The sequence below is a fragment of the Chlorocebus sabaeus genome, chromosome 12 (assembly GCF_047675955.1).
Source record: "Chlorocebus sabaeus isolate Y175 chromosome 12, mChlSab1.0.hap1, whole genome shotgun sequence".
Classification (NCBI taxonomy): domain Eukaryota; kingdom Metazoa; phylum Chordata; class Mammalia; order Primates; family Cercopithecidae; genus Chlorocebus; species Chlorocebus sabaeus.
The window spans coordinates 102,907,528-102,931,116 of record NC_132915.1 but is presented as its reverse complement, the minus strand read 5'-3'; the positions used below and the strand labels follow the sequence as shown (position 1 = coordinate 102,931,116).

Below are 23,589 nucleotides of genomic sequence, written 5' to 3'. Positions count from 1 at the left end.
TTTTCTCTGCCGGTGGTGACTCAACCCATAGTCATGGCAGTGGGAGCCTTGGGTTTCTGATGCACAGGCTTCCGTTTCCCCTTCCTGGGCTCTGGGGATGCAGCGGTCAGAGGCATGCGGCCGGGGGCGGGCCTGCCTGCTGCCTGGCTCGGCAGTGTTTAACCACCTTCTTACCCCAAGTCAGATTTTGCAACTTCCTGCCAGTTGCCTCCCCGGCATTGAATCTGGAGGTCCACGCCTCACTCAGGGGTTCACCTCTTTGGCGTTTGGATCGCTGACAGCACCAACAATGACAAAAATTCAGAAATGGTGCTTTTCTAGCTGTTATTAATAGTAAACCCTTCCATTCTTTTTTTTTTTTTTTGAGGCAGAGTCTCACTGTGTTGCCCAGGCTAGAGTGCAGTGGTGCATTCTCGGCTCACTGCAACCTCTGCCTCCTGGGTTCAAGCAATTCTTCAGCAGCAACCTCCTGAGTAGCTGGGATTACAGGTGCCTGCCACCACGTCCAGCTAATTTTTGTATTTTTAGTAGAGATGGGGTTTCGCCATTGGCCAGGCTGGTCTCGAACTCCTGACCTCAAGTGATTCCCCCACCTCAGCCTCCCAAAGTACTGGGATTGCAGGCGTGAGCCACCGCACCCGGCTTCATTCTTTAACAAAGTTATTCAAGCATCTGTGCCAGGTACTGACCTGGACTCAGCAGTGAACAGGACAGAGGGACAGACCCCGGGCCCAGTGGGGCAGCCAGCTGGCTCCTCAGTTATTGATAAAAAGTGTGGCCGGGCGCGGTGGCTGTAGCCTGTAATCCCAGCACTTTGGGAGGCCGAGGCGGGCGGATCACGAGGTCAGGAGATCGAGACCATCCTGGCTAACCCGGTGAAACCCTGTCTCTACTAAAAAATACAAAAAAAAAAAAACTGGCCAGGCGAGGTGGCGGGCACCTGTAGTCCCAGCTACTCGGGAGGCTGAGGCAGGAGAATGGCATGAACCCGGGAGGCGGAGCTTGCAGTGAGCTGAGATCCGGCCACTGCACTCCAGCCTGGGCGACAGAGCGAGACTCTGTCTCAAAAAAAAAAAAAAAAAAAAAAAGTGTGGCGCAGGGCAGTGCTGGGCCCTGATCTCCTGTCCCTACACTGTGGCCCAGGGAGCCCCGGAATGGACCTGTGAGACCATTGTTCCCATTGTTTGGAAGATGAAACAGGCCGTTTCGGGTTCAGTGATCTAGAACCAGGCTCAGCAACCTATGGCCTATGGGCCCAGATCAGCCAATGGCCTGTTTCTTTCAACAAAGTTTATTGGAGCAGAGGCTCGCTCGTTTGTTTCTGGATGGTCCGTGGCTGTTTTTGTGCTGTGACTGTAGAGGCGAGCGTTGCGGGAGGGGTTTTGTGGCCTGCAGGGCTGAGAATATCTACAGCCTAGACTGTTCCAGGCAAAGTGCGAAGGGCCCTGATCCAGCAGTCAGGGAGGAACTGGGGCTAGAAAAAGGGTCTCTGGGTGCCTCTAGGGCCATTCTGGGTAGCTGCTCATGGGACGGGAGCTTCTAGTCCTGGCTCGGCCACTCCCTTCCCTGTGAGCCTGGGCCCGTGGCCTGGCCTCCAAACGGTTGTCTCTTCATCTGTAAAGCAATAAGGCGAATGATAGTGCCCAGGTCTTGGGGTGGTTGGGAGGATTTCAGGAGCTTAAGAGGCATGGGGGGCTGTCTCATCGCTCTTGGTGGGTCATTACTGCTCTTGCCTGTCAGATACAACCACGACTGCTCTGATGACGAGGGAAGTGGGGGTCCCAGCTGCCCCTCCTGAGGTGCATGCCGTGTGTGTGGGGAGGTGGGGGGGTTCTGGTCAGTTGTCCGTTGGTCTTGGTAGAGGCCACTGGGCCATCTGCTGACCTCCCCTCCCCCTCTGTCTCCTGGGCAGGAATCCCTGAGGACTCCAAGGTGGAGGGCCCCGCATTCACAGATGCCATCCGCATGTACCGACAGTCCAAGGAGCTGTACGGCACCTGGGAGATGCTGTGTGGGAACGAGGTGCAGGTGAGGCCAGACGGGCTGGTGAGGAAACCTCAGAAGTCACCCGAGGACCCAGCAGGGGAGGGCACGGGGCCGGGTACAGAGATGAGGCTCTGGGGCGCTGCTGGTTTGGAAGGAGATGACATGCTCAGGTTTGGACAAGTGCAGGGGCTGGTGCTGGCGGAGATACTCACTGTTTTATTCATCACTTACTGGGCATCTGAGTGGACGGGGCGCTGGGGTGCAGCTGGGAACAATGTGGACACATCCCTGGCCCTCAGGGAGCTCTCTGTCTAGCAGGAGAAATAGACATTTGGCAAATAAATGTGCACTTCCATGTGCAGGCAAAGCAGGGAAAGAGTGTGGTATTCCAGGTAGGGAAGGCAGCCTGTGCAAAGGCCCTGGGGCTGGCCCCTGAGTCTGAGGATCCTACAGGACACCCAGGCACATCGGTTGGGACCTGTGGCAATGAAGCTCAGGAGAAAGGGCAGTGGGGACGGTGAAGCAATGGGCCAGTCGCGGAGGAGGTGGGGGCTGGAGCGGCCCGGCTTGTGGGAATGCGGAGAGAAACAGGTCAGCTGAGCGCTCTCCAGCCCCTGGCCTGGCTTGTGCCTCCTCAACCTAGATCCTGAGCAACCTGGTGATGGAGGAGCTGGGCCCTGAGCTGAAGGCAGAGCTCGGCCCGCGGCTGAAGGGGAAACCGCAGGAGCGGCAGCGGCAATGGATCCAGGTGGGTGGGCCTGGGGCCCTGGAGCAGGGACGGCACCGGCAGCTGGAGTGGTGCCCTCAGCCCTGGTGCCGATGCAGCTGCTCTGCCCACAGATCTCGGACGCCGTGTACCGCATGGTGTACGAGCAGGCCAAGGCGCGCTTCGAGGAGGTGCTGTCCAAGGTGCAGCAGATGCGGCCGGCCATGCAGGCTGTCATCCGAACCGACATGGACCAAATCATCACCTCCAAGGAGCACCTCGCCAGCAAGATCCGAGGTAGGCGGCCACCCCCATGCCCGACGGGCCCTCCAGGGACCAAGGTGGACTTTCTTTTTATTTCGTGACCCATGTAAATTTCAGAGCAGTGACTTGCTCAGTGATCATTTGTAAGAATTGGAGTCAAATCTGCACAGTGCTACTCCAGTCCCTGTGAGTTGTTCTGTGGCTATGATTTCTATACACCCAGATCTTGAAGAGAAAAATTTTTGTTCAGGAGGTTCAAGCCTTCTTTTCATCTCTAACTCATCACAGATTTACCATGTGTCATTTTAAAGGACATTTACTTTCAGCAAGTGTAGCTTTCCCAGGTCAGTTTATTCTGTGTCACCCAGGCTGGAGTGTAGTGGCGCGATCTCCGCTCACCACAACCTCTGCCTCCTGGGTTCAAGCAATTCTCCTGCCTCAGCCTCCTGAGTAGTTGGGATTACAGGCACACACATGCCACTATGTCTGGCTAATTTTTGTACTTCTAGTAGTGATGGGGTTTCACCATGTTGGCCAGGCTGATCTCGAACTCCTGACCTTGTGATCTGCCCGCCTTGGCCTCCCAAAGTGCTGGGATTACAGGCGTGAGCCACCGCACCTGGCCTGTCCTCCTTTCTCTTCCCAGCTAGATGGGATCCTTTCACCGGCGCAGTCCCCATAGCACATCTGCAGAGCGCAGTTTTAGCAACTGTCATTTCCCCATGAGGCATTCTTTTAATTTAATTTAATTTAATTTGTTTTATTTTATTTTATTTGAGACAGCGTCTCACTCTGTCGCCCAGGCTGCGGTGCAATGGCATGACCTCAGCTCACTGCAGTCTCTACCTCCCGGGCTTAAACCATCCTCCCACTTTAGCCCCCCAAGTAGCTGGGACTACAGGCACATGCCACCACGCCCAGCACATTTTTGTATTTTTTGTAGAGACAGGGTTTTGCCATGTTGCCCAGGCTGGTATCAAACTCCTGAGCTCAAGCAATCCCGCCTTGGCCTCCCAAAGTGCTAGGATTACAGGTGTGAGCGACTGTGCCCAGCCCTTTTTATTATTGTTATTATTATCATTTTGAGATGGAGTCTTGCACTGTTGCCCAGGCTAGAGCACAGGGGCACAATCTCGGCTCACTGCAACCTCGTTTCCCTGGTTCAAGCAGTTCTCCTGCCTCAGCCCTGCAAGTAGCTGGGATTACAGACACCCGCCACTACGTCTGGCTAATTTTTGTATTTTTATTAGAGACAGGGTTTTGCCATGTTGGCCAGGCTGGTCTCGAACTCCTAACCTCAGGTGATCCACCTGCCTTGGCCTCCCAAAGTGCTGGGATTACAGGTGTAAGCCACCGTGCCCGGCCTGTTTTTTAAGAGACACAGTCTCACTCTGCCTTCCAGGTGGAGAGCAGTGGTGCAATCATGGTTCACTGTAGCCTTGACCTCCTGAGCTCAAGTAAACTTCCCACCTCAACCTCCTGCGTAGCTGGGACTACAGGTGCATGCCACCACGCCTGGCTAATTTTTAAATTGTTTGTAGAGAAGGGTCTTGGGTGGGCAAAACTCTGTCTCTTTTTAAAATTTTTTAAAGAGAGAGAGAGAAGGCGGGGGGTCTTACTGTGTTGCCCAGGCTGGTCTCGAACTCCTGGCCTCAGACAATCCTCCTGCCTCAGCCTCCCGCAGCACTGGGATTACAGGCATGAGCGGCCACGCCCGGCCTCCCGTGGGTTCTTCTTTACTACCCAGACCCAGAGTATTGGTTGAGAGCTGGATAGGACACTGAGACTTGACATTTCTTGTGTGGAACAAAGAACATTAGCTGGGCTGGGATGGGGGTGAAAATGCTGTGGTCAGAATGTTCTGGAGATGGTCCCCACCCACAAGGAGGAAGCCTTTTACATAATTATGCAGAGCCAGCCACACCATTCCAGAGAGGATCGCCCCGTGTTTGTAAAAGCAGAGGCTCATTAAATCTACTAATGTAGTTTTCGTTGCTGTTGTTCTTTGTTCAAACGAAGAAGGAAGACCCACCCCAAAGGCGTTTTTTGTCTATTTCTAGCTAAGCGGCACACTGCTGACACCTCTGGGCTGGCAGTTTTCTTATTTATTTTCATGTTTAATTTTTATGGGTACACAGTAGGTGTGCATATTTATGGGGTACATGAGATGTTTTGATCAGTCATACAATGTGTAATAATCGCGTCCTGGAGAATGGAGTATCCATCCCCTCAAGCATTTATCCTTTGTGTTACAAACAATCCACGTATATTCATTTAGTTTAGTGGGTTTTTTTTGACACAGAGTCTCACTCTTGTTGCCCAGGCTGGAGTGCGGTGGCGTGATCCCGGCTTACTGCCACGCCCACCTCCCAGGCTCAATCGATTCTTCTGCCTCAGCCTCCCGAGTAGCTGGGATTACAGGCTCATGCCACCACGCATCTTTTTAGTAGAGATGGAATTTCAACATGTTGGCCAGGCTGGTCTCAAACTCCTGACCTCAAGTGATCTTCCCTCCTTGGCCTCCCAAAGTGCTGGGATTACAGGTATGAACCATCACACCTGTGCAGCCTCTTTTGGTTATTTTTAAGGGTACAATTAAATTATTATTGATTATAGTCACCCTGTTGTGCTATCAAACACTAGGGCTTATTCATTCTGTAACCAGAAAGGGGTCCTGATCCAGACCCCGAGAGAGGGTTCTTGGATCTTAAGCAAGAAAGAATTCAAGGTGAGTCCATAGAGTTAAAGCAAGTTTATTAAGAAAGCGAAAGAATAGGCTGGGTGCGGTGGCTCATGCTTGTAATCCCAGCACTGTGGGAGGCCGAGGCGGGCAGATCATGAGGTCAGGAGATTGAGACCATCCTGGCTAACACCGTGAAACCCTGTCTCTACTAAAAATACAAAAATTAGCCGGGCGTAGTGGCGGGCGCCTGTAGTCCCAGCTACTTGGGAGGCTGAGGCAGGAGAATGACGTGCACCCAGGAGGCAGAGCTTGCAGTGAGCCAAGATCACGCCACTGCACTCCAGCCTGGGCCACAGAGCGAGACTCCGTCTCAAAAAAAAAAAAAAAAAAAAAAGTGAAGGAATAAAAGAATGGCTACTGCATAGACAGCAGGAGGGCTGTTGGTTGTCCATTTTTATGGTTATTTCTTGATGACATGCTAAACAAGGGGTGGATGATTCATGCCTCCCTTGTTTAGAGCACATAGGGAGACTTCCTGACGGTGCCATGGCATCTGTAACCTGTCATGGTGCTGGCAGGAGGGTAGCAGTGAGGACGACCGAGGTCACTCTCGTCACCATCTTGGTTTTGGTGGGTTTTGGGCAGCTAAGTCTTTACTGCAACCTGTTTCATCAGCAAGGTCTTTAGGACCTGTATCTTGTGATGACCCCCTATCTCATCCTGTGACTCAGAACGCCTTCACCGTCTGGCAGTGCAGACCGGTAGGTCTCAGCCTCATTTTACCCAGCTCCTATTTAAGATACAGTTGCTGTGATTCAGACGCCTCTGACATTTCTATTTTTTGTGCCCATTGACCATCCCTGCCTCCTCCTTGCGCCCGACTACCCTCTCCAGCCTCTAGTCACCATCCTTCTACTCTCTATCTCCACGGGCTCAATTGCTTTGTTTTTTGTTTGTTTTTACCTTTTTTGTTGCCCCCACAGGGGAGACCCCCTCCAAAATGTCTTTTGTTTGTTTGTTTTGTTTTGAGATGGAGTCTTGCTCTGTTGCCCGGGCTGGAGTGCAGTGGCCGGATCTCAGCTCACTGCAAGCTCCGCCTCCCGGGTTTATGCCATTCTCCTGCCTCAGCCTCCCGAGTAGCTGGGACTACAGGCGCCCACCACCTCGCCCGGCTAATTTTTTGTATTTTTTAGTAGAGACGGGGTTTCGCCGTGTTAGCCAGGATGGTCTCAATCTCCTGACCTCGCGATCCGCCCGTCTCGGCCTCCCAAAGTGCTGGGATTACAGGCTTGAGCCACCGCGCCCGGCCCAAAATGTCAATTCGCTTTAATTTTTAGATCCCACAAATAAGTGAGGACACGCGATGTTTGTCTTTCTGTGCCTGGCTTAATATAATGACCTCCAACTCCATCCATGTTGTTGCAAATGACTGAATCTTGTTCTTTTTTATGACTGAATGGTACCCCATTGTGTGTATGTACCGCATTTTCTTTATGCATTCATCTGTCATGGACGCTTAGGTTGCTTCCAAATCTTGGTTATTGTGAACAGAGCCGCAACAAACACGGGAGTGCAGATATCTCTGTGATGGGCCGATTTCCTTTCTCTGGGTATATACCCAGCAGCAGGATTGCTGGATCATATGGTAGCTCTATTAGTTTTTTGAGGAACCTCCAAACTGTTCTCCATAGTGGTTGTACTAATTTACATTCCCACTGTGAACCCCGAACATTTGAGACAGGTCTCAGTTAAATTAGAAAGTTGATTTTGCCAAGTTGGGGACAGGCACTCGGGAGGTCCTGATGACATGTGCCCAGGGTGGTCAGCGCACAGCTTGGTTTTATGCATTTTAGGGAGACCTGAGACATCAATCAACATATGTAAAATGGGCCGGGCGCTTGGCTCACGCTATAATCCCAGCACTTTGGGAGGCAGGTGGATCACCTGAGGTCAGGAGTTCGAGACTCGCCTGGCCAACATAGTGAAACCCATCTCTACTAAAAATACAAAGCTTAGCTGGATGTGGTGGTGCATGCCTGTAATCCCAGCTACTCGAGGAGGCTGAGGCATGAGAATAGCTTGAACCCAGGAGGCAGAGGCTGCAGTGAGCCGAGATCGAACCACTACACTCCAGCCTGGTCAACAGAGTGACACCCTGTCTCAAAAAAAAAAAAAAAAAAAAAAAAAAGTAAAATGAACATTGGTTTGGTCTGGAAAGGTGGGACAACTTGAAGGAAAAGCAGGACAATTCAATGCAGGCACGGGGCTTCCAGGTCATAGGAAGAAAAGAGACAAATAGTTGCATTCTTTTGAGTTGATGATTAGCCTCTCCAAAGGAGGGAAGCAGATACGCATTTCTCTCAGTGAGCAGAAGGGTGACTTTGAATAGAACGAGGCGCGTTTACTCTAAGCAATTCCCAGCTTGACTTCGTAATTCTAGGGCCCTAAGATATTTTCCTTTCACACCACCAACAGCTTACGGGGAGGTTCCCTTTTCTCCACATCCTCATCAGCATTTGTTATTGCTTGTCTTTTGGATAAAGCCATTTTAACTGGGGTGATGTGGCATCTCATTGTAGTTTTGATTTGCATTTCTCTGATCAGTGATGTCAAGTACCTTTTCATACGCCTGTTTTGTGTTGAGTGTCTTTTCATATGCCTGTTTGCCATTTATATATCTTCTTTGGGGAATTGTGTATTCAAATCTTTTGCCCATTTTTAATTGGATTACTAGGATTTTTTTCCTATAGACTTGTTTGAGCTCCTTATGCATTCTGATTATCTCTTGTCAGATGGCAGTTTTCTTAGTTTGTTGCCATAATGGTTTCAGAAAGATCAGGGTCCAATCTCAGAACACCTTGTCATTTTTCCTGCATGGATTCCCATCTTTATCCACTATTTCTCTGGAATCATTCAGCTTGCTAATATTACCCCCAGTGGTTTTCTTCAAAAATAATATGGGCTCACACCTGTAATCCCAGCACTTTGGGAGGCCGAGGCGGGCGGATCATGAAGTCAGGAGATCAAGACCATTCTGGCTAACAACAGTGAAACCCTGTCTCTACTAAAAATACAAAAAATTAGCCGAGTGTGGTGGCGGGCGCCTGTAATCCCAGCTACTCGGGAGGCTGAGGCAGGAGAATGGCATGAACCCGGGAGGTGGAGCTTGTAGTGAGCCAAGATTGCACCACTGTACTCCAGCCTGGGCGACAGAGCAAGACTCTGTCTCAAAAAAAAAAAAAAAAAAAAAATTATATTGGCCAGGTGCAGGGGCTCATGCCTGTAATCCCAGCGCTTGGGAGGCCAAGGCAGGAGGATCACTTGAGCCCAGGGAGTTTGAGACCAACCTGGATAACACAGTGAGACCCTGCCTGTTAAAATACTACTACAACAACAACAACAACAACAACAACAACAACAACAAGTACTGATGGGGGCCAAGTGCAGTGACTCATGCCTGTAATCCTAGCACTTTGGGAGGCTAAGGTGGGCGGGTCACCCGAGGTTGGGAGCTTGAGACCAGCCTGGCCAATATGGTAAAACCCTGTCTCTACTAAAAATACAAAAGAAATTCGCTGGGCATGGTGGTGCGCACCTGTAGTCCCAGCTACTTGGGAGGCTGAGGCATAAGAATCACTTGAACCTGGGAGGCAATGGTTGCTGTGAGCTGAGATCGTGCCATTGCATTCCACACTGGGCGACAGCACGAGACTCTGTCTCAAAAATTAATAATAATAATAGTATTGATGGGAAGAGAGAGTTGGGAGAGGGCTGAAAAATTACTTTTTGGGCACTGTGCTCACTGTTTGGGTGATGAGATCAATCCTGCCCAAAACCTCAGCGTCATACAACATACCCATGGAACAAACCTGCAATGTACCCCCTGCATCTAAAATAGAAGTTGAAATAAAAATGATAATACTATTAGGAGGCTGAAGGGGGAGGATTGCTTGAGCCCAGGAGTTTGAGGCTGCAGTGAGCTTTGATTATTTCACTGCACTCCAGCCTGGGCAACAGAGTAAGACCCTGTCTCAAATAAAATAATAACAGGCTGGGCATGGTGGCTCACGCCTGTAATCCCAGCATTTTGGGAGGCTGAGGCAGGTGGATCATGAGGTGAGGAGTTCGAGACCAGCCTGACCAACATGGTGAAACCCCATCTCTACTAAAAATATAAAAATTAGCTGGGCGTGGTGGCACGCGCCTGTAGTCCCAGCTACTCAGCAGGCTGAGGCACGAGAATTGCTTGAACCTGGGAGGTGGAGGTTGCAGTGAGCTGAGACTGCGCCACCGCACTCCAGCCTGGGTGACAGAGCAAGACTCCATCTCAAAAAATAATAATAATAATAATAGTAATACAGTAGCCTCTAGCACCTGGGCTCTGGGATCACTGAGAGGTGCTCCTTGGGGAGCCCCTGCTGACCCGGCTCCCTCGGGGCACAGCCTTCATCCTCCCCAAGGCAGAGGTGTGTGTGCGAAATCATGTCCAGCCCTACATCCCGTCCATCCTGGAGGCCCTGATGGTGCCCACCAGCCAGGGCTTCACCGAGGTGCGGGACGTCTTCTTCAAGGAGGTCACGGACATGAACCTGAACGTCATCAACGAGGGCGGCATTGACAAGCTGGGCGAGGTGAGGCCGGCACCGGCCCTGGGAGGGGGTCTCCTGAGAGTAGGTCTGGTCTGTCCCAGAGGGCCCTGGCTGTGTGACTCGCGGCAGCCGTTCCCCTCCAAAGCCGTCCCTGTAGATGGGGAGGGGCTGCTGGGGACTAGGGACCAAGGCCGTGTGTGAGGCCAGAGCTGTTGGAGTCCTCATGGGGCCTGCAGTTAGAGGAAAGAGGGAACGTTAGCTCCTGGCCATCAGCCTTTAGAAACCAAGAGTGGTGCTAAAATAGAAAAGAATTTAACAGAGAAGAGAGGGAAGGAGGGAAAGAAGGAGGGAAAGAGGGAAGGGGAGAGGGTGAACGATGAGATCAATAAGGCAGAATTCACATGTCACACGCCAACCACATGGAGACAGCCTTTGCTCTTACTTCAGTTATCTGGCTGTCGGGGTGGACGTCCTTCCACAGTCTCCATCTTGGGGTGGCTGCCTGGAGCCCACATAGTTGTCAGATCAAATTTATCCTGTATCTTAGTTTCCTCCTTTATACTCTGAAATGGGGAGTCCACAGACCATAATAATCCCAGAATCTGAGACCTGGAGAGGACCTTGGGGAGCATGAAAGCTCTCTCCCAACTTTGAAGCTGAGGAAACCGAGGCTCAGAGAGGGTGAATGACTTGCCCTAGGTCACCCAGCCCCTCAGAAGGGATGAGAGCCTTCTCCCAGCACCTAGGCTGCCTCTCCACAGTGCTGTGCCACTGGGCCGTGCCCTCCATGCCTTCAGAGCCTCATGCTTCTGTCCTGGGCGCTCCTGGGTTTACCTTTGTGGCCACCACCACCAGGTGGCCATCCCTGGTAGCAGGCGCCAGCCCCAGGGTCTGGACTTTGAGGACCCAGGCAAAGTGTGTGGTCGGGGGGCTGCCTGGCCACAGGGTGGCCCCGCTCAGCCCCCGTGGCCCGCCCCCTGCAGTACATGGAGAAGCTGTCCCGGCTGGCGTACCACCCCCTGAAGATGCAGAGCTGCTATGAGAAGATGGAGTCGCTGCGGCTGGACGGGCTGCAGCAGCGATTTGATGTGTCCAGCACGTCCGTGTTTAAGCAGCGAGCCCAGATCCACATGCGGGAGGTAGACCCGAGGCTACGACCCCCACTCCACACCCTGCCCACCGCCTTCCACAGGCCCCCTCGCCCAGGAGGGGTCCCCTCTGCTCCGTCCCCTGTCACGCCGTAGCCATGCTTGCCTGGCACACTCTTTCCTCCTCTGCTTGGAACATCTGTGCCTTTGCCCACCTGGCTAATTCTGACTCACTTCCCAGGTCTCAGCTTAGAGACCCCTTCCTCCAGGGAGCTCTCCTTGCTCCCCCAGGCCCCTTCCCATGTTTCCTGTTGCCTTGAGGCAGGGACTGGCCTGAGTGTGCAGCGCTGTGAGTGGGAGAATGAGTGAGTGGGCACAGACTGCTCGCCATGCCTCCCTGGCAGGCCTTGGGGTGGGGGGGGCTGGCTGAGGATGAGGACTCAGGAAGGGGCTGTGGTCACCCTGGGGGCTTCACGTGTCTGCGGTGTGCCCCGCAGCAAATGGACAATGCTGTGTATACGTTCGAGACCCTCCTGCACCAGGAGCTGGGGAAGGGGCCCACCAAGGAGGAGCTGTGCAAGTCCATCCAGCGGGTCCTGGAGCGGGTGCTGAAGGTGAGCGGCCCCACGCCCTGCCCCAGACCGTCCTAGGTGAGGACGAGCCCCAAGCCCCATCCCCGGCCACCACCAGGATTGCTGTCCCTGCAAGGAGGCGCCATGGTCCTCTTGTGCGGAGGAGGACTCGGAGGCTTGGGTCAGACCACTGGCCTCGTCCTACCCTCAGGGCTAATGGAGCCCACTGACCTGCAGGCCCCTGACCCCCTTGTTCCCTGCAGAAATATGACTATGACAGCAGCTCTGTGCGGAAGAGGTTCTTCCGGGAGGCGCTGCTGCAGGTCAGCATCCCTTTCCTGCTCAAGAAGCTGGCCCCTACCTGCAAGTCGGTGAGCGGTCCCCACCTGCTCCAGCTGTTTGGGCCCTAAGTCGGGGGTGGAGCCCACAGACCTCCTCTCCCCTTGGCCCTGACCTCTCATCTCTGCCACCCCACCTGGGCAGGAGCTGCCCCGGTTCCAGGAGCTGATCTTCGAGGACTTTGCCAAGTTCATCCTGGTGGAAAACACGTACGAGGAGGTGGTGCTGCAGACCGTCATGAAGGACATCCTGCAGGGTGCGTGCCGTCCCGGGGTGGGGACTGTTGCCAGGAGGATGCTGGGGGGCAGCTGAGAGGTGGTGGCAGCTGAGGGGGTCAGCTAAGGCACGAAGAAAAGGCCAGACTTGCACGTAGGGGCTGGGTGAAGCCCACCGTTGGCTGTGTGGCCCCAGGAGCGGACAGCCCTTGCATCTCTGTGCTTTAGTTTCTTCTCGTGTCCTCGGCTTTGCTGGGAGGCTGGGATGAGTGATTAGATGGCATGTGGTCAGCAGCCTGGGCCTGGAGTTAGCATCACAGCCTTGCTGCTTTTAGCAATGAGGCCTGGAATAAGTCACATCCCAATCACAGACCCCCATGGTGGGTTGAGACGGGTCTCCTTTGAGCAGAGTCCAGCATGGGGGCGGCTGTGGGATCAGTGCTGTGTCCTGACCCTTCCCCTGTGGCCCTGCAGCTGTGAAGGAGGCTGCGGTGCAGAGGAAGCACAACCTGTACCGGGACAGCGTGGTCATGCACAACAGCGACCCCAACCTGCACCTGCTGGCCGAGGGCGCCCCCATCGACTGGGGTGAGGAGTACAGCAATAGCGGTGGGGGCGGCGGCCCCGGCCCCAGCACCCCCGAGGCAGCCACCCTCTCGGAAAAGCGACGGCGTGCCAAGCAGGTGGTCTCTGTGGTCCAGGATGAGGAGGCGGGGCTGCCCTTTGAGGCTAGCCCTGAGTCACCATCACCTGCGTCCCCGGACAGTGTCACTGAGATCCAAGGTCTGCTGGCCCAAGGTCTGCGGGCTGAGAGCCCCCCGCCAGCCAGCCCCCTACCCAACGGGGCACCTGCCGGGGAGACCCCCCAGCCCGAGGCCGTGCCCGAGGCCTCCTCGCCACCTGCCTCACCCCTCCAGCATCTCCTGCCTGGAAAGGCTGTGGACCTTGGACCCCCCAAGCCCAGCGACCAGGAGACTGGAGAGCAGGTGTCCAGCCCCAGCAGCCACCCCGCCCTCCACACCACCACCGAGGACAGCGCAGGGGTGCAGACTGAGTTCTAGGCCAGTGGGTCCCTGGCTGCTGCACACGGCATGGGCCGCTCCCGTCTGGGCCCAGGCAGGCTCGGCTCTGAGGAGGGTACCCTGGTCTGTGTTGTGCCTTGTGGGTGGAGGCGGGGCAGGGCTGTGTGGCACCACCAGGGAGCAGGCCCACCTGAGTCACTTTATTGGGTTCAGTCAACACTTTCTTGCTCCCTGTTTTCTCTTCTGTGGGATGATCTCAGATGCAGGGGCTGGTTTTGGGGTTTTCCTGCTTGTGCCGAGGGCGGGAACTGCTGGGGGGCTGGAGAGCCCCTCCTTTCCTGTCCTTCTTCTGTGGCCTCCATCCCCTCATGGGTGCTGCCATCCTTCCTGGAGAGAGGGAGGTGAAAGCTGCTGTGAGGCCAGTGGGTTCCCGCCCACTCACCCAGGGGCTGGCTGGGCCAGGACAGGAGAAGGGAGCGCAGTGGCCCCCGGCCCTGCTCCTTCCGCAGTTAGGGGTGGACCCAGCCTCGCTTTCCCCACTGTTCTGGACAGAAGGGGAAGGAGGGGGTCTTCAGGCTGGAGCCAGGCTGGGGGTGCTGCGGGGAGGGATGGGATTTAGGGGGTGCCTCATGGGGTGGGTGGGCCTGGGGTGAAATTAGAAAAGCCCAGAACGTGCAGGTCTGCAGAGGGGAAGTGTCCTGAGTGAAGGAGGGGATCCCCATCCTGGGGGATGCTGGGAGGGAGTGAGTGAGTGAGATGGCTGAGTGAGGGTTATGGGGAGCCTGAGGTTTTATGGTCCTGTGTATCCCCTTCTCCTGGCCCCAGCCTGCCTCCTCCCGCCCGCCTGGTCTCTCTCTGGTCCCCGTCCCTCTGGTGCTTGGAGCGGGAGCGAGGGGTGTCGTGGAGCTGGGTTCTGTCTTCTGTGGGCCACCCTGAGGTCCTCAGTGGTTGTCTGGGGAGCTGGATGGGGATCCTAAGGGGTACAGGGTCGGGGGGCCCTCCCTGAGGGTCTGGGGTCAGGCTAGGGTTTGACCTGTGCTGCCTCTCAGTCACCAAGTCACCTCCCCCTGAAAATCCAGTCCCGTCTTTGGATGTCCTTGTGAGTCACTCTGGGCCTGGCTGTCGTCCCTACTCAGCTTCTTGTTCCTGGGACAAGGGTCAAGCCAGGATGGGCCCAGGCCTGGCATTCCCCACCCCAGGACCCCCAGACCTCCCCCACTGCTGCTTTGCTGGGGGCAGGGCAGAAATGACTCCTTCATGGTCCCCGAGGTGGGGTCCTGTCCCCGCCCTGCAACCTCCGTGCCCTAGACCTGCTCCCCAGAGGAGGGGCCTTGACCCGCAGGACGTGTGGTGGTGCCTGGCACTCAGGGACCCCCAGCCCCCTAGCCCTGGTCTCTGGCGCATCTCTTCCTTCTTGTACCGAAGATCTGCGCCTCTAGTGCCTTTTGAGGGGTTCCCGTCATCCCTCCCTGATATTGTATTGAAAATATTATGCACACTGTTCATGCTTCTACTAATCAATAAACGCTTTATTTAAAGCCAGTTGCCTTGAGTGGTGCTGTGGGGGTAGGAGACAGGGAGGCCTGGGCTGGGGACTGTCTAGGCCCCCATATGGCTCAGCTTTCTGGGCTTCTCACTTGACTGCGTGCCTCTATGTCCATGATCTGAGTTCTTATTCCATTTTACAGAGGAGGAAACAGGATCAGCGAGAAGGGACTTGTCCAAGGTGACCTGCTTTCTGGTGGCAGCTCAGGCAGCTTCCTCAGCCAGACCTGTGCCGGGTGCCCCTCAGGCAGCCTCGGGCGATGGTGAGGCCAAGAGGGACGGCAGCAGGCAGCAGCTTCAAGGCCATTCAGGGCCCTGGGGTGCCCACAGCAAGGTGGGCCCAGGCTTGGGCTGAATCCAATGATGCCAGCTCCTTCAACGCTCCCAGTCACACACTACTGTTTACCAAGCACTCACTGTGGGCCAAGCGCTTTGTGTGCGGGAACAGGAGCCTCGAGAGAGCTCTAGAAAGTGGACACTGTCGTCACCACCATTTCACCAATGTGTAAACTGAGGCCTAGGAAGGTGGGGAACCTGGGCCGAGCTTATGTGGCACAGGAACACCCCTCAGGCCCCGTAGCTGTTGGGGGTGGGTTGCCCCATCTGTGGGTAGAAACATGTCCTACTGGGTGGAGCGGCAGCCAGTCACCTTGCGGATGTTGGCTTCTCTGGTGCCAGCCTGTCCGTGGTGGCCTAGGGCTTGGGCCTGGGCCTCCCTTGGTCAACAAGGGCTGAGATGCAAAACACAGGACTACAAGGCCCGAGACCAGGGATGCAGCTGTCCCTTGCTGTTGTCCGTGGCAGGTCACTGAGCCTCGAGCTCCTCCATGAGGCCTCCCTGGGCCCTAGTGAGTGTAAGGAGATCTGCAAAGCACTGCGCTCCAGGAGCTAGCCCCGCCTGTCTCAGTCTCTCCCTTCTTGGCCAAGTTGAGCCCAGGAGGGTGCTGGGAGGAGGGGGAACTGTGGGTGGGAAAAGGCCACCCAGCACCTGCCCAGGAAACGACTCAGACGACAAAGGGTGTCCGCCCGCCCCGTTCAGTGCACAGGACTGATGATCTCAGTGAGAGGGAAGCAGGCCCAGGCGTAGGGATTTTTCTGCCACCCCAGGACCTGAACTCTCCTGCCTGCGCCTGTGGGCACTGTACTTGGGGCAAGCACTCAGCGCCCCCTGGAGGCCACCAGCCGGTCAGGGCCGCATCACATCCTGTGTTGAATGCATAGGGCAGCTGAGGGCAACTGGGGCCCAAACACTGGCTAGGACCACTGAGTAAGCTGGAGGCAGAGCCCAGGTGCTCCGAGCAGGCCTGCCACGAGCCCAAGAAAGAGGCTGCACCTGGCTCAACACCATCTGCCAGAAAACGTGTAATCAACGTGCACCCCTGCAGCGAGTGCAAGTGTATACGGCTCCTAGAATTTGCAGTGACCAACCTGCACAACTGCACGGGTTTGAGGGTGACGATGCTTCTGGGCCTCAAACCCCGCATCACCATGCCCCAGTTGCAAGGCCCTGGGCATTTACCCCCAATCAGCCTCAGCTGCCTCACTGGGATAATGAGCGGAACACACAGGGCTCCTCTGCTCGTGGAGGCACAGGCCGCAGCCATCACGGGCCCTGGCTGCCTCTGGGCCCCGGTCTCTCCACCTGTGAAGGGGGCGCTGGGATAACACGACATTCAAGATGGCCCTACCTGACCTCTCCTTTGGACTGAGGTGCAGCGCGCTCCTGCCTCCTTCCCCGAGAAGAGCTGCCCTCTGCCCTAGCCCCATCCCCAGATGTCGTCCCCTCCCCTCCCTGGGCTCCCATGAGGACCCAGCGATGACTCAGGCCAGAAGCACGCTGAAGACAGGTTTATTGACACTCCTGCTTCAGACGGAGCTACATGGGGTAAGGAGGGACAGATGTGGAGAGCAGGAGGGCCCCAGGGTGCTGGGGAGCGGCAGAGAGGGAGGCCCAGGGGTGCTGGTGAGTACAGGCCTGCACCGCACGCCTTCCCAGGTCGGCCTCCGCTCACCCAGCCAGGCCCTCCTGCTCCTTTCCCACAAGGAGAGTGGGACAGGACTGCGCATGGTCCCCAGATGAGGACCAAGCTCCTGCAGGGGTGGTGACCTTCAGTCAAGATAGCTGGGAGACAGCAGATCCGTGATTAGGCTGGGGCGCTGGCTCCCAGGCTCGGGAGGTGGTGCAGCGGCCTCTCCAGCCCCAGCCCCCGGGACCATTTAGACCAGTGGTGTCATGGATTAGGAGCGCCTCTGCCTGGCCCAGACATGCTTGGAGCTCAGGGTGGGGGCTCCTGGGCGGTGGGGAAGGGGCCCAGGGCAGGGGGGTCCTCATACGTGCCTGGCTGGCACAAGGCTGAGCAGGAGCCCGGGGTTCACAATGGCCGAGACAGGGCCAGGACCAGGCCCAGGTGGGTGGGCAGGACTCAGCTGCTGTGGTAGATCCGGAGGCGCTGGACGATGTCCTGGCGGCACAGCGGGCAGGTGCGCAGTGGCTGGCAGCACTGCTGGCAGCAGCAGACGTGGCCACAGTTGAGGAAGATCATCTGGGCCTGGGGAGGGAGAGCAGGAGTATGTGGCAGGCCCTGCTGGGTTCCAGGAGTCCCAGGCCCCGGGCCTTTTTTTTTTTTTTTTTTTGAGACAGAGTCTCACTCTGTTGCCCAGGCTGGAGTGCAGTGGTGTGATCTCAGCTCACTGCAACCTTGGCCGCCCAGGTTTAAGTGATTCTCCTGCCTCAGCCTCCCAAGTAGCTGGGACTATAGGTGCGCACGACAACACCTGGCTAAATTTTTTGCATTTTTAGTAGAGATGGGGCTTCACCATGTTGGTGAGGCTGGTCTCGAACTCCTGACCCCAAGTGATCTGCCCGCCTGGGTCTCCCAAAGTGCTGGAATTACAGGCGTGAGCCACTGTGCCGGACCCCTTTGTTATTCTTTAGCATCTTTACCACAAACACCTGATAGTGGGGCCTTTGGGCATTTGAACGCCACAGAAACAGAACAGGCACGGCCGAAAGGGGTAACCTAGTCCTTCTGTTAGCAGTTTGCTGTCTATTTCTCTATAGTTTGTAAAAAAATATAAATACCCATATAAATGCCCCAACTGTTTCTTTCTTAAATAAAACTGGGGATTACATTCCTGCCCTCTGGACAGGGGACGGAGGCCTGTTCAGCCGGCCCCTGCAGAAGGGCACGCAGGGTGTTCAGGCTTCTTTCTTATTGATGCACTTATCCAGGCCCTGAACTCCTCAGTCTACAAACGATCCCAACCCGGAGCAGCAGCCACTGACTCAGGACCACACTTTGCCTCAGCATCTCCTGCTTTCAGGAACTGATCCAAGCTCCGCTCAAAGCTGTCCGTAATGCCAAGGGTCGAAAAACAGGGATTATATTTGGAACCAACAGGTCCGTCCATATCTTGGCATGAGCTGGGTCAACTGGAGACCCTGGAATCATCAAACTGCAAACACGGCTGCTTTTCTAAGTAGGATCCCTCAGTGAAGGCAAAGAAGGATTTGTATTTCATTCACTGCTCTGTGTAATTTTTACAATAAGTGTTAATGAATTTTAAAAGATGATTTCTTTTTGTTTTTTTTGAGATGGAGTCTCGATCTGTCTGCCAGGCTGGAGTGCATTGGTGGGATCTTGGCTCACTGCAATCTCTGCCTCCCAAGTTCAAGCGATTCTCCTACTTCAGCTTCCCAAGTAGCTGGGATTACAGGTGTGCGCCACCACGCCTGGCTGATTTTTGTATTTTTAGTAGAGATGGGGTTTTACCATGTTGGCCAGGCTGGCCTCAAACTAACCTCAGGTGATCCACCCGCCTTGGCCTCCCAAAGTGCTGGGATTACAGGTGTGAGCCACCGTGCCTGGCCAAAAGATGATTTTCTAAAGCCTCTGCAGGGTAAATCATGTTGTTGATATTTCATGATTTGAGACATTTTTTCCTATTAAGTAGGACCAAAAAGAAAAAAGATCTGGAAAATGATGTGAGTGCAGCTCATATTTGGGTCACGGGATCGGGGTCATTTTTATTTCCTGCATTCTTTCTAGGTGAGCAGAGTCTACTTAGGTAACTGGAGAAAACACGTTCAGAGACAACCCTGTACGTGGAGAATTTGAGGAGGGTGGCCGCAGGCAGGGCAGGCGGGTGGGGAGGGCCCCAGACTTACCTCCCGTTCCAGGCACACGACACACTCTGAGGCCTGCGCCTCCAGCTCTGCAGGGGGAGCGGATGGCCTCACAGACTCAGGAGGCTCCTGGGGGGCTGTAGGGGTGAGGACCTCACCTGCTGGTGGTTTCAGCTCTGTGGGGAACAGATGGACAGACTGAGCCACGGTCATCTCTGCTGACCCCAACCCCTAGGGGCTCATCGTGGGCCTGCCTGCCCCCATAGTGAGTGAGCTGGAGGGTGGGGGAGCCTCTGCTCTCAGATCTGAGCGAAGTGCTCTCCTTGCCAACACACTCTCCTCTTCTCGGAGCCTCATCTCCATCTGCAGAATGGGACTGAAGTCTCTCTCTGCAGGGATGGCCGCAGCACCTGGTAAGTGGGTCCTCTGATCTCTAATGTCCCCGGGACCCTTCAGAGCCACCCTGCAAGTAGGGCTCGACACTTTCAGAGATGAGACATTTGAGGCTCGGAGGCGGGGAGTCACTCACCCAGGGCCACGCAGCCATCTGGTGGCGCAGCCACAGAGCCCTGGGGCAGGAGCTCTCAGTGAAGGGCCAGCTCTTGGCTTCTCACCTGGTTGCCCAGGAGACAGGATGGGCTGCTGCCCATCAGGTGACCCAGGGGAGCAGAATGAGAGGCCCCACAACACTGCTCCCCTGCCCCCAGCCCCACAGAGTCCTCATCATGCTGGCTGCTCTGCCCTGGAGCCAGCATCCCCTGCTAGGACATCAGAAGCAGCCCTTACAAAATGCCAAGTCTCTTTTTTTTTTTTTTGAGACAGAGTCTCGCTCCGTCGCCCAGGCTGGAGTGCAGTGGTGCGATCTTGGCTCACTGCTACCTCTGCCTCCCAGGTTCAAGCAATTCTCCTGCCTCAGACTCCCGAGTAGCTGGGATTACAGGTGCCTGCCATCATGACAGGCTAATTTTTGTATTTTTAGTAGAGATGGGGTTTCACCATGTTGGCCAGGATGGTCTCCATCTCCTGACCTCGTGATCTGCCCATCTCAGTCTCCCAAAGTGCTGGGATTACAGGCGTGAGCCACCACGCCCAGCCAAAACTAAAGATTTTTAAAAGGCTGTTACAACACTAGACCCTCTAAGGGTATCAGTGTTGCCCCCAAGCCATCAATTTTTTTTTTTTTTTGAGACGGATTCTTGCTCTGTCGCCCAGGCTGGAGTGCAGTGGTGCGATCTCAGCTCACTGCAAGCTCCACCTCCCAGGTTCACGCCATTCTCCTGCCTCAGCCTCCCAAGTAGCTGGGACTACCGGCACCCGCCGCCACGCCCGGCTAATTTTTTGCATTTTTAGTAGAGATGGGGTTTCACCGTATTAGCCAGGATGGTCTCGATCTCCTGACCTCGTGATCCGCCCGCCTCGGCCTCCCAAAGTGCTGGGATTACAGGCGTGAGCCACCGCGCCCGGCCCCCAGGCTACCATTTTGAGGGAGCTCTCATATATACGTGTGTGTGTGTATATATATATATAATTTTTTTTTTTCCAGACAGGGTCTTGCTCTGTCACCCAGGCTGGAGTGTAGTGTTATGATCACAGCTCACTGCAGCCTCAACCTCCCAGGCTCAAACAATCCTCCCACCTCAGCCTCCGGAGTAGCTGGGATGATGCCTTGCTAATTTTTTGATGTTTTTGTTTTGTTTTGTTTTTGAGACAGTCTCACTCTTTCCCAGGCTGGAGTGCAGGGGCACAATCATGGCTCACTGCAGCCTCGACCCCCAAGCTCAAGCGATCCTCCCACCTTTGCCCCCCAAGTAGCTGGAACTAAGGTGTGCACCACCACGCCCATCTAATTTTATTTTTTGTAGAGAAGTGGTTTCTCTCTGTTGCCCAGGCTGGTCTCAAATTCCTGGGCTTGAGCGATCCTCCCGCGCAGGCCTCCCAAAGTGCTGGGATTACAGCCCTGAGCCACTGCGCCCAGCCTCTATATTTGTTTTTTTCTTTTTCTTTTTTGTTTTCTGAGACAGAGTTTCACTTTGTCACCCAGGCTGGAGTGCAATGGTGCGATCTTGGCTCACTGTAACTTCTGCATCCTGGGTTCAAGCAATTCTCCTGCCTCAGACTCCCGAGTGCTGGGACTACAGGTGTGCGTCACCACACGCGGTTAATTTTTGTATTTTTAGTAGAGATGGGGTTTCACCATGTTGGCCAGTCGGGTCTCAAACTGCTGACCTCAGGTGATCCACCTGCCTCGGCCTCCCAAAGTGCTGGGATTACAGGTGTGAGCCACTGTACCCGGCCCCAGCCTCTATATTTGATATAAAGTATACCGATTTCTGTGAGTAATAAGAGAATTGTTAGGAAATTGAGGGCTTCCCTTGCCTTCTGGAACTTGGGACGGATCCCACCATGGTCCCTTCCCCTGCCAATGGGCACAAGCAGGAAGCCCTGAGCAGCCCAGGCATCCACTCTGCATGTGGCCACAGATCCTCATGGCCGATCTGCTAGAGAGAGGAAGAACCTGCTTGTTTGCTCCAGGGATGACTCAAACAGTGAGAAGCAGCCGGTCCTGAGGACCGCTAGGCTCAGAGGCACTGCACCCCGCTCAGGGTGCAGGGCACCTGTTTGTGACTCCTGCTCACGTGAGTCTTGTCTGCCAGGGGTGACCCCAACTCCTGATGGAAAACTCTTCTGATCTCCAGTCTGAGAGCTGGAGGGTCAGGAACATCCAGAAGGGGTCTATTCTGCACATAAGTTTAGTGAGTTTTTGGGGGTGGAGTCAATGTCCCTGGAGTAAAAGTGGCTGCAAAACTGGTGCCTGAAGCTACCCTGGGGCTGCAGTCAGCCCAGCCCCCTGGAGCCCCAGGGCCTCCCCACTGAGGTCCAGTCCAGAACTCCACCTTCGCCTCAGCTCCTTTGCCTCTTCCTTGGCTCCGGTTAAAAATGCCCTGCCCAGAGCCTCGCCCAGCCCAGCAGCACAAGCCTGCCCTCTCCTTCACCCCTGCTCTGGCCCCTCACCTCTTCCCCAGGGAGGCAGTCAAGCCCAGTGGTTCTACCATTTGCCAGCAGTGGGACCTGACGGGGGACATGCTAACCTCTCTCCACTTCAGTTTCCTCACGTTGAAAATGAGGACCACAACAGTACCTCCTCGCAGGGTTGATCCGGAGGCTCCGCAATGTGGCTCATGCACAGCAGTGGGCAGGTGCCGGGTCCCCGGGTCGTGCTCAGCACATGGCAGACCCCAGACTCCACACCTGCCTGTTCTCCCCATGGCCCTCACGACCTGCCTTCACCCCTTCACAGCCTGTTGTGGACATCTCTCCACATCCACAGGCCCTGGGGACGGGCTATTTCTCCCTCTAGTCCAAAGTCCCTCAGTGTGTGGATCCCAGCATCTGTAGGGTGAACTGAGGGAAGGCTATGGGACAGGGAGCTGGGAGGGCCCCTCCACTGCTATGTGGAGGTCTCCTGTTCTCCCAATTTGGTGGCCAGTTTTTCCCATCCGTAAAACGGGCTCACTGATCTCTAAGCCTGCCCCTTAGGAGGGAACCTTACCGACCAGCAGGGGCTAGAACCAGCCCTCAGGACTCATCCTGAAATGTAAGCAAATGACTGTCCCCACCAGAGCCCACACATACGGCTGGGAGCCCTGCCCGGAAGAGGCCAGAGCTGTGCTGCTACCTGGCTGGATCCTGGCTGCATCCAGCAGTTCCTGGACTCTCCGGAGGATCTCATGCTGCAGGCCAGCTTCTGAGACGCCCACCTGTAATAGTTCAAGGAAGTGCAGACTGTGGCCTGGGCAGGAGCCTGCTAAATGGCATGAATTACCTGGCACAGGCCCAGGTCCACAGGACCGCTGGCACCTTCTGCTGGAAATGTGGAAGCCTTCCGGGGCCTGGTGGGGCCCAAGGTCAGGATGAAGCAGTGAGGCTCCATAGCTGTGAGGACAACCTCCCCAGGCCTCAGCCCAATCAGTGTGGCAGGGGTTGGGGGGAAACTGAAGCCCAAAGGGAAACCAGCACTAGCAACAGCTACAGTTTAGCAACCGCTTCCCGGTGCCAGGCTTCACCTGCACACCTCAGCCACTTCCCCATCAGGTGGGGCAGGAGAGAAGCCTGGGAGGCCAAGACACAAGGCAGCAGCAGCACGTGAGCCCCACAGTCCCTCGGCCTCCAGAGCCTGAGTGGCACAACCTGTGACCCTCATCCAGTCCTTTTGGACCCTGGCGCCTACATCTGTCCAGGGAGGGGCAGGACAGTCTCATGGCAAAGAACAGGAACTCTGGGGCCACACTGCTTGGGGTAGAGGCCTCACTCTGCCGTGTGACCTTGGGCCAAGTTATTTATTTTATTTTATTTTTATTTTTTTGAGACGGAGTCTCGCTCAGTCGCTCAGGCTGGAGTGCAGTGGCGCGATCTCGGCTCACTGCAAGCTCCGCTTCCCGGGTTCATGCCATTCT

The 23,589-nt window shown here is 55.3% G+C and overlaps 2 protein-coding genes across 5 annotated transcripts in view; one reads left to right on the top strand and one right to left on the bottom strand.

Annotated features, from left to right (window-relative positions):
* The window catches only part of NIBAN2 (niban apoptosis regulator 2), a 64,905-nt gene extending 49,899 nt beyond the window's left edge, over positions 1 to 15,006 (top strand). For both annotated transcript variants that reach the window (XM_008006159.3, XM_073021942.1), the window contains exons 6-14: positions 1,913 to 2,028; positions 2,630 to 2,734; positions 2,827 to 2,989; positions 10,083 to 10,270; positions 11,212 to 11,367; positions 11,814 to 11,930; positions 12,152 to 12,259; positions 12,372 to 12,483; positions 12,917 to 15,006. In XM_008006159.3, the coding sequence (XP_008004350.3) occupies positions 1,913 to 2,028; positions 2,630 to 2,734; positions 2,827 to 2,989; positions 10,083 to 10,270; positions 11,212 to 11,367; positions 11,814 to 11,930; positions 12,152 to 12,259; positions 12,372 to 12,483; positions 12,917 to 13,503 (1,652 nt within the window). In that variant the 3' untranslated portion in view covers positions 13,504 to 15,006. The remainder of the gene's footprint in view (positions 1 to 1,912; positions 2,029 to 2,629; positions 2,735 to 2,826; positions 2,990 to 10,082; positions 10,271 to 11,211; positions 11,368 to 11,813; positions 11,931 to 12,151; positions 12,260 to 12,371; positions 12,484 to 12,916) is intronic.
* A 1,836-nt stretch (positions 15,007 to 16,842) lies between these two features.
* LRSAM1 (leucine rich repeat and sterile alpha motif containing 1) overlaps positions 16,843 to 23,589 on the bottom strand; it is a 54,316-nt gene continuing 47,569 nt past the window's right edge. For all 3 annotated transcript variants that reach the window (XM_008006160.3, XM_008006162.3, XM_037994021.2), the window contains 3 exons: positions 22,812 to 22,893; positions 19,178 to 19,311; positions 16,843 to 17,558 (listed from right to left, as the gene is read on the bottom strand). In XM_008006160.3, the coding sequence (XP_008004351.3) occupies positions 17,433 to 17,558; positions 19,178 to 19,311; positions 22,812 to 22,893 (342 nt within the window). In that variant the 3' untranslated portion in view covers positions 16,843 to 17,432. The remainder of the gene's footprint in view (positions 17,559 to 19,177; positions 19,312 to 22,811; positions 22,894 to 23,589) is intronic.